The sequence below is a fragment of the Onychostoma macrolepis genome, chromosome 17, assembly GCF_012432095.1.
Source record: "Onychostoma macrolepis isolate SWU-2019 chromosome 17, ASM1243209v1, whole genome shotgun sequence".
Taxonomy (NCBI): Eukaryota; Metazoa; Chordata; class Actinopteri; order Cypriniformes; family Cyprinidae; genus Onychostoma; species Onychostoma macrolepis.
This window is the reverse complement of record NC_081171.1, coordinates 4,867,290-4,883,106: the sequence shown is the minus strand read 5'-3', so window position 1 is coordinate 4,883,106 and position 15,817 is coordinate 4,867,290. Positions and strand designations below refer to the sequence as shown.

General features: G+C 35.5%; 1 protein-coding gene across 1 annotated transcript; it reads left to right on the top strand.

Moving 5' to 3' along the window:
• The first annotated feature begins 880 nt into the window (after nt 1–880).
• On the top strand, nt 881–15,008 carry zranb1b (zinc finger, RAN-binding domain containing 1b). The gene is made up of 10 exons (XM_058750101.1): nt 881–1,375; nt 3,673–4,608; nt 6,136–6,323; nt 6,408–6,561; nt 7,609–7,680; nt 8,308–8,506; nt 10,211–10,331; nt 10,964–11,093; nt 12,214–12,443; nt 14,602–15,008. Exons 2-10 carry the CDS (start codon nt 3,786–3,788, stop codon nt 14,818–14,820), a joined length of 2,136 nt encoding a protein of 711 aa, XP_058606084.1. The 5' UTR covers nt 881–1,375; nt 3,673–3,785; the 3' UTR covers nt 14,821–15,008.
• The last annotated feature ends 809 nt before the right edge of the window (nt 15,009–15,817 follow it).

The following is a 15,817-nucleotide window of genomic DNA, read 5'->3' as shown; positions in this document are numbered from 1 at the left end:
ATTTACTAGTCGTAAAAATAATGTTACAACGCAGATATAATATATACCAATATAACTATATATTCATGTGTAAATAAACATGTAAATATAGGTAATATGAAATAAGAATATAAATATAATATCATTTTGTTTTACTTTTGATTCTTGGATGGAATTTTCATTTTAGATATAAAAAAGTAAACGAGTGTGTCATCAAACATTTGCATTAGTTTATGAAACCACTGGATGGCGACAAAGTTGCGCTTTACTTCTGATGCAACTAAACAGGCTATTTATTCGTCTCTTCTGCTTAATCGATCGAAACATGAAAATCAGCTGACAAAAGGGTGTAGTTTCACTGATCATGACTAACCAAAACCTAAATTATAACAGACTGAATGTTCACTAAAAAAAAAAGAAATATGAAAAAAACACAAAAATAATAAAAATAATCAGAAGATATCAAAAATTTTGGAAGAAATTATACTTATATATATATATATATATATATATATATATATATATATATATATATTCTAATGCAAAGTCTTCACTTCATAAAACGAATACATTGATTTAAAAAATCATAATAATAAAAGAGTCCCACTCCTAACCCACTGAGCTAGCCTTTCATTTATTGTTTTGACATAAAAGAGTTACACGCAGAACAATCTAACGGCCCTGGAGCTATATTGTCAAGTCTTTTATTTTTGTTTTCATTGAAAAACTGCCCTTATGTCACTGCAGATGATGCTGCGGTAGATCTTTCTGAAACGATGACATCATCCCCCCTGGCCTTGGCAGTGGAGCTGAACACACGAAACACACTCCATTTTGGCTCCATTCCAGAGTGAAAGCTAATATTCCACCCCTGATATTCTTAGCGCCAACATGGCGGACCGAGAGCTACGGTTTCCTGATTGTTATTGCTTATGAAGGAAGTATGCCGTGAAGCCCTTTAACGAAAGAAATGCGCCCTCATTGGTTTCCAGGGTGTTTACGGAGCGAGAGCCAATCATATGTGCCCGCTGATCCAGGTGATATCCCTCCTACCAGTATCTCCGGAGTAGGTTTATTTTGGTTTACCCCCCGCTCCTGTGCCGCCGCCATTAGAGCCAGTCACATCGGCAACAGAAATGGGAATTCCGGTGTTTAAAACCCACTAAAACCCGCTTTGATCCGAAGATCGCGGTGGTGCTTGGGGTTTCATAGGAAGGGAAAGAAATAACATGGGTGTTCGGTCGCAGGATCGCTCTGCTGTCGCGGTAGATTGTCGGTGCTGAGCTGGATTTGGACCCGATCGGATTGGGTTTCGGTAGGACAGACGTTCGGTTTGCAGAAGGGCGAACTCGGGAACAGTAGTGTTTGCAAACTGAAGTGTGGAGGGCAAAGACAGGTAAGGGCCTTGATATTTCTGTGGGGGTGGGGGGAAATCACTGTAACACTATATGCAACAGGGTAAATTAATGCACCTTATTTTTTTAGTTTCCTAAAATGCTCGCGTATTTTTTTTTTTTTTTTTTAAATATTTATTTATGTATTTATTTGTAATTTAAGGAAGTGAAAATGCCAGTAGACAGTGTACAGTCTGAGCTGAAGTAGCTGTAGCTGTGTTTATTTACAGTGCAGATACAAACAGCGGACCTCTTTTATGGTGTTGTTGTAGTTCGGGTAAAATCGACACCTTGGTGTGGAATTCCGAAGCGAGCCGAGAGTGTTTACAGTGTATCAGCGCAGAGTTCGTGCTGGATACATTTGAGCTGTATACATTTGAACTTTATACATTGTAGCGGCGGAAATGCTTCTCGCATTCCATTTCCAGCGCCCGTTATATTATTATAGTCCGGTTTCCAGTCATGTAAGAAGAGCTATATCAAAAACTACTGAGATAACTAAACGACATTTTAGCGGTGTCAAAGGCGCGTCCAGCAGTTTGACAGCTCTTTATCCAAACTGACATATGACCCTTCAAAACATTGAACCTACTTTCGTAAGGCAAAACCTATATTGTCGTAAATTTTTAAATGTTTAATGTTTTTTTATAAGTAATTATCATATATATGTACCAAAATATATGATACTTCAAACTACAGTACATGTAATGGTTTGTTTTTGATTATACATTAATTTGTCTTCAGAAACAGGCTTGATTGTTTGTTTTATTCCATATATATGTATACATACCGTGGTGATACCATGGTATTCTTTGACATACTTTGAAATATCATGTAAATTTTGTGGTATGTGAATCATTCAGTACCACACTATTACCGTCTGTATATAACATCACTGTACCATGTTACCACCATAGTCAGGGGAAAAACTAGGCCATCGTGAAAAAAATCGTCTCTTTTTTTAAACAAATGTTAATAACCAAAATCTAGTCCAATAACCAAATGAGAGTGTTGGAATGTAGGTCAAAGGATGTGACCGTTTGCCCCAGTGAGCTGGATTCATCTCTGTCATTGCTCACCTGTTTGGACTGTCAGGAATAATCCAGAGTCCTGAACAACTTCTGGCTTAAAAAGCCTTTCAAAATAAATTGTATTGTGCTTTTTTTATTACAGTAGCAAATGGAAAGATTAAGATCATTCACAAAAAGAGGGAGAAACGTGTGAATGAAAAGACATAACAAAGAGTTACTGTTACTGTTACTGTGTAAAAAGACATGGAGAAAAGCACAGAATATACATGCACTGTCACTTATGCTATCAGGACTCATTGTGATTTATGCTGATTTCAATGCTATGTTCATTTTGCCAACCCTTTATGCTTTTTGTCAATGGTATCAGATGGTAATGCAGTGGTATTTTGTATTTACTATAGTACTTAAAAGTGATCGCCATATTCTTATGCTATGATATTTACCTGGTACTTCAGAAAAACTATTGTATTAAGTTGTAAGTGACTGTATTGTAGTGGCATCCAAAAAAATGAAGGTCACACTGAAAATCTTGAATTTCGAATTTTGACAATTAAAGAAAATGGTAAATGTAAAAATAGCCTGTACTATTTCTAGGTCACTAATCAAATGTAAGCAAATTTGTGACATCGACCATGTAAGTCCTTTGTACAAAAGGTCCACTGAAGCACAAGATGCTCTTGGAACATTCTCAAACCTTGCTGCATTACATGAATCATCAGGTTTTTCCTCAACTTGTAGATTAAATCAAATTATAGCGAAAGGGGACAAGCTAAATAGTGTTCTAAAATTCAATCAAAGTTAAATTAAATTTAAGTTTGTGGTCGGTACAGTTAAAGTAAAAAGAGTAGTATTGTGAAATATAGACATTTAAAAAAATGTCTTTACTGTCACTTTTGATTAATTGAATATGTCCTTGCTGAATAAAAGTATTAATTTCTTTTAAAATAATACTTAAAAAATTCTAATAATAAATTGAAATTATATTGATCATATGCTGATATAATTTGTAACAGTGTAAAAGTATTCACTGTCACATTTGATCAGTTTAATGCATCCTTGCTGGATAAAAATTTTAATTTCTTTAAAAAAAAAAAAAAATGTATTTGTTTAAAACACGTATTTTATATATTTGGAATAAAAAATGGTAATAGTTTAGAGTAATTTTACTCTGGGAGAATCCCACAGTATATCAACATCATTTTTATTGTCGATCTGTATAGCTCTTTCCCCAGCATGAACTAAACTTTGCCTGTCTGTGACTATTGCAGGAGAAGCTGGAGGCGCTGTGAGCGTGAGCGAGTGAAAGCAGGTGAAGAACGGAGGACCGGCGGGCGGGAGGGAGGGGGGGGGCGATCAGCTGCGGTGACCGGCACAAGCGAGGATGACAGATTTTGGCTTGAAGTGGAGCTGCGAGTACTGCACCTACGAGAACTGGCCGTCCGCCATCAAATGCACCATGTGTCGGGCCCAAAGGCACAACGCGCCCATCATCACCGAGGAACCCTTCAAGAGCAGCTCCAGCCTGGACCCCCAGCTCTGCACCACCCAGCTCATCTGCCCTGACTCCAGCGCCCGGCCTCGGGTGCGGATCGCCGACGAGCTGCCAGAGACCAGCAGCAAATGGTCCTGCCACATGTGCACCTATCTGAACTGGCCCCGCGCAATCCGCTGCACACAGTGCCTCAGTCAGAGGCAGCAGGGCTCCCAACACGGCCCGCTCAGTCCGTCTGAAGCCCCACAGACCTCGGACTCGGGGTCCAGACCTACTCCGGTCACCTCGGATCCGTGCGAGGAGTATAACGACCGGAATCGGCTCAACATGCATGCGCAGCGTTGGCAGTGCTCGGCTTGCACCTATGAGAACTGGCCAAAGAGTCTGAGGTGTGTGGTTTGTGACCACCCTAAACCCAGCGGTTCGCCCGAGGTGCCTCAGCAGGATTCGGAGGCGGAGAGCGCTACGTCCCCGTCGATAGTGAACGAGCAGGAGCGGGATAATCTGAGGACAGCGGGGGGAGGGGGGGGGAGCAGGGGCAGGCAGAGGAAACTCTCTCCACCTACGTGCAAAGGGCAGGCGGAGGTGAAGATCGAGCTGGCGTCGGGAGCGGTGGGCAGCGATAACGAGCAGGAGGCGGACTTTAAAAAACTCAAACAGATTCGGAACAGGATGCGGAGAAGCGACTGGCTCTTCCTGAACGCCTGCGCTGGTGAGAAATGAACTCCATTAGTGCCAGATACAGTTTCTCTGAAATGTATTTGGACACTTAAAATGCATTTTAAAAATGTCATTGCATTAGATTGAGTGTCTGTAATATCTGCACTCAGATGCTGCAGGAGCTTTTCTCCTCACTAACTTCACATCAGTTTTTCTTAATGTCTTTTAGTCAGCTGGTGTTTTGGTGGGGTTTTTTAGCGGATGTATGAAGTCAGAAGCAGAGTGTAGTTCATCACATTAACTAAGAACATGTTCAGATACTTTAAAATTTTTATATATATCATTTTAAACCTAACAAACATCTTTAAGTGAAATGTTTTGCTTCATACACTACTGTTCAAAAGGTCGGTGAGATGTTTTTATTTTTTTGGGGGGTTTTTTAAGAAATCTCACCAAAGCTGCATTTGTTTGATCAGAAATATTATTACAATTTAATATAAATGTTTTCTTTTGTAATTTTAAAATGAAATTATTCAGCATTATTACTCGAGTCTTCAGTGTCTCATGATCCTTCAGAAATCATTTTAATATGCTGATTTGCTGCTCAAGAAGCATTTCTTATTATTTTAGATGTTGAATACAGTTGTGCTGCTTCATATTTTTGTGATACTTTTTTCAGGAATTTTTAAATAGGAAGTTTAAAAAAACAGTATTTATTTGAAATCTTTTGTAGAATTATAAATGTTTACCGGTACTTTTGGTCAATTTAATGTGTTCTTGCTAAATAAAAGTATTAATTTGCTTTAAAAATAAATATCACATTTCTTAAATGCATTATAGTAACACTTTACAACAAGATCGAATTTCTGAACAATAATCCAATAGCTAACATGAAACTAACAATGGGTAATATATTATTACAGCATTTAATAATCTTTGAAAATGTTAAATAATAAAAATACAGTTGTCCATGTTAATGCATTAACTAATGTTAACATACAACGTTTGCTTTTAAAAAGTAGTTAAATGAGCAATAGCTATGATTAATTAATTCTCTATTAGTATGTTTCATTGTTAAAGGTAGTTAATGATAACTAATGTAGTTTACCAGTGTTGACCTTGTTATAAAGTGTTACGTAAATGATCAGCTGTGACTTTGTGTACACATCACTTTTGGGACTTTATACAATATCTTTTCCCTTTGGCTCACTATTTGATTGGCATGTTTTATTGCAATGTGAAGCTGAAATTCAAAGCTGAATCTTTTGATATCAGCTGGTATCAAACCTTTATTTTCATCACTAAGCCTGTGGGAGATGGTTTGCATGCGCATGGTTTGATGCAAACTGACAGATTTTGTCTCGTGGGCTTTGCTACTAGGGAACACTTCTGTTAGCGATCTGCTTTCTTGCATCAGCGTATGAAATCATTGATCTCTAAAGCAGCATCGCTGTCTTCTGGGAAATACCTATAGCTCCTATAGGTCTGATGGGAACTGAATTTGAAATTTATACTGCAACTTCAAAGAGCTGTGAAAGAGGAAGTCAACCCACTCATATGTAACGCATGCTTTCATCAGGTGTAGTGGAGGGGGATCTGGCCGCCGTGGAGGCATACAAGTCATCCAGCGGTGATATCGCACGTCAGCTGACCGCAGACGAAGTGCGGATTCTCAACCGTCCGTCTGCGTTCGATGCTGGTTTTACTCTGGTGCATCTGGCCATCCGCTTCCAAAGACAAGACATGCTCGCGGTGCTGCTCACGGAGGTCAGAGTTTTACATGCATAAACGGAGAGAAGTCGTCTCACAATGTGATTGTAAAATGATTCTATATTTGTGAATGTACTTCAGGTGTCTCAGCAGACGGCGAAGTGTATACCGGCTCTGGTGTGTCCTGAGTTAACAGAACAGATCCGCAGAGAGGTGGCAGCAGCACTTCACAGGCGTAAAGGAGAGTTTCCCTGTTACTTCTTCACTGACCTCGTCACCTTCACATTACCAGCAGGTGATCACTCACATTTTCTAAAGACAAAAATTTCCCTTCTGCCACATTCAGACCACATAAGTCTAAAAAAAAAAACCTATTCCAAGTGGGCTGATTGTGTGTGATATTTCAACCAGGGATATTAAAGTTAACTCAAACTGAAACCATGAAACAGTTTCTGTTTCTTGAAATAAAATAAACTTCAACTAAATTAAAATAAAGATATAAAATATAAAAGAAAAGAAAATACTGATGATACTAAAATAACACTGATTTAAACTTTTTCCTTAAAATCTTAAAAGATGTTAATCAAGGTTTCTTGCTACCAAAAACATTACAGTTTAGTTCATTATTATGAAGGGACATATCATACTAAATTAAATAACTAAATATATAATGAAATTATTAAATAAACCACAGAATCTTGCTGTAAATAAAAGTATAATGGAATATAAGCATAAACACATAAAAGGCATGAAATACATTTTTTTTCATGTAAGAATGAAATGTGATTTTCACACCAAATAAGTCTCATGTAAAACATCATGAAATATGAAAAAAAAAAAAAAGTAAAACATCATGAAATATGAATTGAAATACACCTTGACATAAAATGTAAATGTAAACATAAAATATCAGGAAATAATTGAATATATCATGAAATGTTGCAACCAATAAATATAAGCATAATGAAAACCAATATCGTTTTTATATAATATTTTTTATTGTTATTTTGAATTAGTTTATAATTATATTTTCTGTTTTCATTTTAATTTAGGTTAAAGCTGTTACTTTTATTATTATTATAATTTTTTTAAATTACATCATGTTAAACTAATTTAAGAATGAAGTTTTTATTTTTTTTATTTCAAATAATGAAATATTTTTATGGTTTTAGCTAGCTATAATAACCCTCATGAAAGTGAGTATACATAAATAAATAGGGTGTGAAATGTATTTATGCAAAAAGTGACCTGAAATATGACGTGATATATACGTTGTAATGAACATTGTGTAGAAGTGGAAGAAAAATCCACTTTTCTATTTTTTATTTTTTTTATTTTGTAGATATTGAAGACCTTCCCCCAAATGTTCAAGAAAAACTGTTTGACGAGGTCCTGGATCGAGATGTACAAAAAGGTGACGTGACTTTTTTTTTTTTTAGCATTTATTTTATACTTCAAACCAGAAAATAATTGGCAGCACATTAAAACATTGAGTTCCTCAACTAGTTTTACTTCAGGACAATGGATGTTTTGATGGTAAACTGTGGTCGGTAATACAGTACTTAATACAGTAAACCTGTATTTAATGCATAGGGGCTGTATTTTCTTTTACCTTGCATAATTGTGTTCATAGTTTTGGAAAATGTCACTCAACCTGTCCACGTTGACATCTGATATAACTAGCTTCTACCAAGCTAACAGTAAAATTGTGCCAAGTTTAGGGGCACAGCCTTTGAAATCTACATCAAAAGATATGGGAGGCATTTTGTCCCACCTTTTAAAAAATTAATCAGCCTATTTGATTTTCCTGTCCCAATTATACAGTTAGTTGAATTTTGTTATTTGCATTTAGTATCAGAACAAGCCTGTGGCCTGTTTTTGGGTCGCGACCCACCAGTTGAGAAGAATCTGATCTAGAAAATGCCTTAGCTGGTCTATTTCTGTTGCATCCCTGAAGAGCAGCGTGCAGCTAGAAGTAACAAAATTTATCATTGGATGTGCAAAGAAACGCATTGAGAAACTGATTTATTCTGGTGCTCAGAGCTGGAAGAGGAGTCTCCCATCATTAACTGGTCTCTAGAGCTGGGCACGCGTCTGGACAGCCGACTGTATGCTCTGTGGAACCGAACCGCTGGAGATTGCCTTCTGGATTCAGTGTTACAGGCCACGTGGGGGATTTACGACAAAGACTCTGTCCTGAGAAAAAGCCTCAACGATAGCTTACACGACTGCTCTCACTGGTAAGACTGGACATTAATAGAATAACACATGAATTTTGAGATATATGTGTATATATATATATAATAGTATTTAGATACTATTAGAGTTTTTATTAATACTTTGAATTCATTTTTATTTTAATATATATAATATATTTTAATTTAGGTTCAACTTTTAGTAATTTTGTTGTGTTTTGCCATTTCTATTAATTTCTAAGTATATTTGTATAGTTTTTAATCATTTTAATTTCAATTTTAGTTTGTCATTTTAGTACATCAAGTTACACTAAATGAAAATGTTACATTGGCAACTAGCTGAAATAAGATAAGTTTTTAAAAAATATTTGGTCCCACTTTATATTAGGTGGCCTTAACTACTATGTACTTACATTTGAATTAATCATTTGGTACAATGCACTTATTGTGTACATACATGTTTTTACATTGTACTTATATTTTTAAAAATACCTATATGTAATTACATCTGTAATTAATTTCTGTAATTACATTTAGAATTACACTGTTGACCCATCCCTTACACCTTAAACCTACCCATACCACCAAACCTGTCCCTAACCTTACCCGTATCCCACCTCAATAGCAGCAATAGTGTGTTTCAATACAGTTTGAACAGAATAAGTACATTGTACTTATTTTTTTGATGTAAGTACATAGTAGTTAAGGCCACCTAATATAAAGTGGGACCAAATATTTTATTGTATTTAAGTCAAAGTTTATTTTATGAAAGGGTTCTGCAGCTCTTAAAAAGGTCTTAATTAGTCTTATCTTCTAATAATTATTAATGTTTTCACAAATTAATGCCTTAAAGGGCTTAAATTGGAGCCAAAAGCCGAAATTCATAAAGACATGGCAATTAAATGTTGCATACACTGCAAAAAATTAATCTTCCCCAGTATTTTTGCTTTGTTTTACGATACAAATATCTAAACATTCTTAAATTGAGATACATTTACTTGAGATGCAAATTGAATATATGAAGTCTTGTTTTCTGAGAAATTGAACAAAATTAAATGAGTTTATGCTTTAAAGAAGAACAAATCAATGGGGTGTGAAAACCTGTTTTTTCCATTTGTCTGAGGCCGTTGGCAGATATTTGTTTTTGTTTTAATCATAAACTCGCTTCATTTTGATCAATTTCACATAAAACTAGACCAGTTCTTTTGCTTCTCAAGTAAATGTATCTTGATTGAAGAATCTTTAGACATTTGAACTGTAAAACAAGACAAAAATACTGAGGAAGAACAAAACTTTTTTGCAGTGTGAAGTTACAGTAAAAGTTATTATTATAATTGACTGTTTGGGAGAGCAGAGGTATTCAAGGCATAAGCTTTTTTTTTGGTAAAATACATTAAAAAGTAATGGTGATGCTAGCTCAAGACGTTTACATTTAGAGACTTTATTGGTGTATTGTCTTCCATTCAATTTATTCTTTAAATTTACTTTACTTGGTCTTAAAAAGGTCGTACAAATTCTTAAATTTACCTTCATAAAACCTGCAGAAACTGTTTTAGTTAACTGTAATGACCCTGAGTCATGTTAACAACCCAGAACACCCTAGTATTGTTTTGCTAGGGTGGCACCGCACGTATTCTTTAGCAAATCTAGTCATTGATGTGAATAAACCCAGATGCAATCAAGCAAAGATAACAACAGTGTCATTGCATTTGTGGATTTTATCACAGATATAATGCATGTGTTTTCCAGGTTCTACACACGCTGGAAAGAGTGGGAGTCCTGGTATTCCCAGAGCTTTGGTTTGCATTTTTCTCTGCGGGAGGAGCAGTGGCAGGAGGACTGGGCCTTTATACTGTCATTAGCCAGTCAGGTAAGTCACCAGATGAGAAAACATTCGTATTTCACCACCTACTGAGATGCAGTTGACTCATACAGAAACACACATGCAGACGCACATCCCACCCGAGAGGATGAGGGCTGAACAGATGTCTGAGCATTGTGAGCGATGAGCACTTTTTATAGCGCTGTTTCCATTAGTTGGTTGTTACCATACAGATCTATGGAAGATTTTGACAGTGTCATTGTGCGTAAAGTCAACATGGCATCAAAACCAACATGACTTTATTTACTTTCAGAATACACATTTTTCTTATTGTGAATGATTCATCAATGCGTGTTATTCCAAAGAAACAAAATGTTTTTCTTCATATGCTTTCATCAAGATGTAACCATTTACTCCAACTCTAAACAGTTTTTCTTTTTGGCTGCTTTGAATGGATCATTGAATATAAGTATGTCAAATTATGACAGTAAAATGAGTTGCATATGCTGTTTCATGTTGAATCATTTGTTTTATAATGAAATATTCAGATGAGTTTGGGAAACATAGCATGGAGGTTTCCCTAGTAAAACAAACAAGTTGTTTTAACATTTTATTGTGGTTCTCTTGCTCTCTCTCTCTCTCTCTCTCTGTCTCTATGTTCTTGTATCATCTTCCTGCAGCCGGGTGCGAGTTTAGAGCAGACGCATGTGTTTGTCTTGGCACACATCCTTCGGAGGCCTATCATAGTGTACGGTGTGAAATATTACAAGAGCTTTAGAGGAGAGACGCTGGGATACACGCGCTTTCAGGGTGAGCTGTGTTTAAGAGTGCTACACTAATGTGTAGATATTTCAGTTTTATTTGGTTTGCTTGTTTTGCAATGGCTGTTTCTCTTATCTAGAAGATTGACCTATGATCACTATCTACTGTATATAGACATAGAAACATATGCACTACTGTTCAAAAGTCAGTAAGTTTTATTGTATAATATATCATTCATAATAATATATAGAATTTTTTTTTAGTCATCCTGAAAAATGTGTATCACTGTTTCCACAAAAATAATAAGTGGCATGAGTTTTTTTAATTATTTTCAACATGATAATAAAAAGTTTCTTGAGCTCTTATTAGAATGATTTCTGAAGGATCATGTGACGCTGAAGACTGGAGTAATTGCTGCTGAAAATTCAGCTTTGACATCACAGGAATAAATTCTATTTGGAAAAAAATAATAATAATAAAAAAAAAAAAAATATATATATATATATATATATATATAATTTTTTTTTTATTATTATAATAATACACAGTTTTTACAGAATTTTTAATCAAATTAATGCTGTTCTTCTGCTGGCGAGCAAAAGAGACTTCTTAAAAAAATCTTACCAATCCCAAATTTTTGAGACCAAATGTTTTTCCAAATGTTTCATACATTTACACAAAAGGTTTTTATGCAAGCAAGGTTAGAAATTAACACATAATACAGAATATATGGTTTATTCTTCTGTTTCCGTAAATCGCAAAAATAGGTGCAGCTGTCAGCTACAAAAAATCTAAATCTAAAAAGGCAACAAATGGCCAAATCTCCTCCGAATAATTGACTTGGCCGAAGTGTTGATTTAATTATAAAGAGCTTGTCACCGCATATATCTAACGATTATATTCCTTTTATCAGTACTTACAGGGATGATTAGTGTAAGCACATTAGCATTATTCTCTGGGCTGTTTGGCCATCATCAGCCAAGAAATGTGTGATCTATTATATCTGCCGCTGACAGGCTGTTATTGCTACTATAATGACAAAACAGCCAGCAGAAACAATCCATATATCTCTGTCAACACTCTGCTGACTTCAAACGCAGTGTTGGTTTTTAGGGTCAGTCACACAGAGTTTCTGTAATTACTGTTTGCTTTGGCTGTTATCTTGTAGGTGTATACCTGCCTCTATTATGGGAGCAGAGTTTCTGCTGGAAGAGCCCTATCGCCCTGGGTTATACGCGCGGACACTTTTCCGCCTTGGTTGCCATGGAGAACGATGGCTACGATAATCGAGGAGCGGGCGCCAACTTGAACACAGACGACGATGTCACGGTCACTTTCCTACCGCTGGTTGACAGCGAACGAAAGCTGTTGCACATTCACTTTCTGTCAGCACAAGAGGTGAGAACAGCTCTGCTGACATCAAGACACTCTAGAGCATGAATATTTATGAGGGTTTAAGGCCTGTTTACACTATGACTGAATTTGCAGTGTGGAAAAAAATTTTTTATTTTGTGTGGAGGCTGGGTTGTTTTGTAGCCATTTTCTATTTAAGACATCACAGGTGAATAAGGTAAAACATTTAACCAACAGATAGTTGATTAATCATAATACATTGACAATTGTTTTGCATTACAAGTTTTGGTAACACTTTATTTTAAGGTGTCATAATACAGAGTAATTACTAGTTAAGTACTTAGTAGTAGCTGTTGTACTTACATGAAACAAACTGTACATAACATGTAACTAAGTTATAGAACAGCCTGTAATTACAGTTTGTAATTTTGTAGATGTAATAGGCAGCTACTTTTACACACATGACCGAGTCTGTTACACAGCTACTTGTACACTTAAGTACAATCTTGATACACTTTATTTTAAGTAGCTTATGCCTGTGTACTTACATTTATAATTACGTCGTATAAAGTCTGCAACACATATGTAACAATCTTTTGGTTACACAAGTAGCTGTGTAACAGACTCGGTCATATGTGTAACAGTAGCTGCCTATTAAATCTACATAATTACAAACTGTAATTACAGGCTGTTCTATAACTTAGTTACATGGTAAGTACATTTTGTTTCATGTAAGTACAACAGCTACTACTAAGTACTTAACTAGTAATTACTCTGTATTATGACACCTTAAAATAAAGTGTTACCCAAGTTTTCTAAAATGTTGTTTAAATATGTAAATGATGCATTAACTAATTAAATATGTGCTAATTTGCATACATTTCCAGAACAAAAATCTGAATCTTTGATAAAGCCCAAATTGTTTCATTTTGTTGACATATTAAAGGTTTTTAGAGAGGGGATATTTTGGATATCTCTTTTTATCACTCTATAAATAATCTGAAAATATTGTCAACAGACAAAAAAAAACATTTTTATCACTTTTTAGGAATAAAATGTTATATAAATCATATGAATGATATATAAACAAACCCTTTTGTAAAAATCTTCAGAATATATATAGGAATAAACTGTAACGTTTGGTGTGTATAAGTGCTACTGAATTAGAAATTTCAGAAAACGTTTTTTACAGTTAATGAAAACTACATTTAAAACTAAAACCATACAAAATTTTTTACTTTAAATAAACATTTACTGGAATAAAATGATATAGAAAAACATTTCTTTTTTTAATTTTGTGTAACTTGATGTACTAAAATGACTAAAACTGAAATAAAAATTAATATAAACTATACGGACACATTAAAAAAACGGTAACACCTTACAATAAGGTTTCATTTGTTAACTTTATTTAATGCATTAACTAACATTAACAATAAGCAATACATTTGTTACAGCAGCAATTAATCTTAGTTGACATTAGTTATTAAAAATACAACTGTTCATTGTTAGTCCATGTTAGCTCAGGTCCATTAAATAACATTAATAGAATCTTTTGATTTAAATGTTGGAATCAAGGTTAATAATATTAATAAATGCTTTAAAATAATTTTTCATTGTTAGTTTGTTAACTAATGTTAACAAATGGAACCTTATTGTAAAGTGTTACCAAAATAACTACTAAAAATGTCAAAAATGCACAACAAAAATACTAAAAATGAAAATGTAAAACACAAAAATAAAAATGAATTCAAAATATGAATAAAATCTACAATAGTCCCTAAGTGATAATAAACTAGCACTGATTTTCATTTAAATCTACAGAGGCAAAAGTGTAATAAAATAAACACTTAAATGTGTATGTTGGATGCTTTTTCCTCTAGTCTGAAAGAGGACAATTATGGAAGCAAAATAGCCCAAAATCTCGTAATTGACCAGTGTATGAAAAAACAATGGTGTTGCCTGTAGTGTCTTATCTTAATCATTAAATAATAAGTGCATCTACTTTTTGATGTCAAACAATTCATTCTATAATCTGAATATTTCTTTAGAAAGTTCAACACCATACTCTTTATGCTGCCAAGAAAAAATGTATTTGGCATAAGTGTTTTAATCGCCACCTTTCTGTATTGAATGGAAAATGCATGTTTTCGTAAGCTGTTGTTGACGTGTTCTGTGATTGGTTACTGTGCGTGTCCATCAGATGGGGACGGAGGAGCAGCAGGAGCGGATGCTGCGGCAGTGGATGGACTGCTGTGTTACGGAGGGCGGGGTTCTGGTGGCCATGCAGAAGAGCTCCAGGAGGCGGAACCACCCACTTGTCACTCAGATGGTGGAGAAGTGGCTGGACGGTTACCGGCAGCTCGCCGCTTGTCCAACTCTCTCTGACGGAGAGGAGGAAGAGGAGGACGAAGACGAGTGAAGAACAGTTGGCGTTACTTGACACTACAACACGGCCCTCTTGCGTTCCCCCGACACACAGAAACACACAAACACACACCTCTAGCCCCCACCCGCCCGAACGACAAACCCGAGCTTTCCTTTTTGTTTTTTGTCCCTAATACGACAATTAATTTGGGTTTGTTGCAAAATAAAGGAATGCAATCATGATTGTATTTGTCTATACAGAGTATGTTCTTTGCTTTCGTTTGTGTTGTTTTTAATTTGCTGTTGCAATGCTTGTAGTGATTTAAGAAAAAGAGGAGGAAGGAGTAGGAGAGAAAAAGATATTTAAATAGGTAAATTGCAGCAATTTAAGCACCCTTTTTAAAACGTCTGGTTCAGTTTGTAACAGAACCGACGCAGATGTCTATTTCTATTTGTGTAGCGTGACTAGACTGAGATTACTAAAACATAATTCACTACACACGTTTGAAAACGAGCGTTATCTACGAATCACACATATGACTGTGACGATTGCTTTTCTAAATAAAGCCGTCGTTCCTCACCTGGTCGTTACGAGGAGAACGCAAGTGGACATTTTAACTCGATTTCTAACAGATTTTCTGTATTTATCTGAATAATAGTTTGTGAGACATAGAAATGAATGCTTTTCCACTTACATTGTCATTTCTTGTTGTCCCATCTTTGAACTGCACTGCAAACACGAACGCTGCAAAGAAAAAGAGGCATGTGTCAGTTTACTGTGTCCGTTGGATGAGATTTCATGCCCTTTTGGGAAGGGAACATTATTTCAGCTCTCTTTTCAATGTGGTCCGTTCACTCTTTCAGTTGTGTATTTGTGCGTGTCGTTTGTCTTTTGTAAAATGTCTGCCACAGATTTTTCAGTGCATGTTTTTTTTTCTCTCGGTTTCCAAAACTCTGTCATCACATTCAAAGACTTGATGTAGACCAAAGTGAACATTAAGAGAGATCTGTGGAGTGTTTTTGCAGTGCTAATATAACCAGTTAACTGGCTT

Excerpts from the sequence above, each read along its gene's own strand:
- zranb1b (XM_058750101.1), top strand. The coding sequence starts at position 3,786 with ATGACAGATTTTGGCTTGAAGTGGAGCTGCGAGTACTGCACCTACGAG. Across the intron at positions 7,681-8,307 it reads GGATCGAGATGTACAAAAAG|AGCTGGAAGAGGAGTCTCCC; the intron begins GTGACGTGACTT and ends TCTGGTGCTCAG. Across the intron at positions 8,507-10,210 it reads TTACACGACTGCTCTCACTG|GTTCTACACACGCTGGAAAG; the intron begins GTAAGACTGGAC and ends TGTGTTTTCCAG.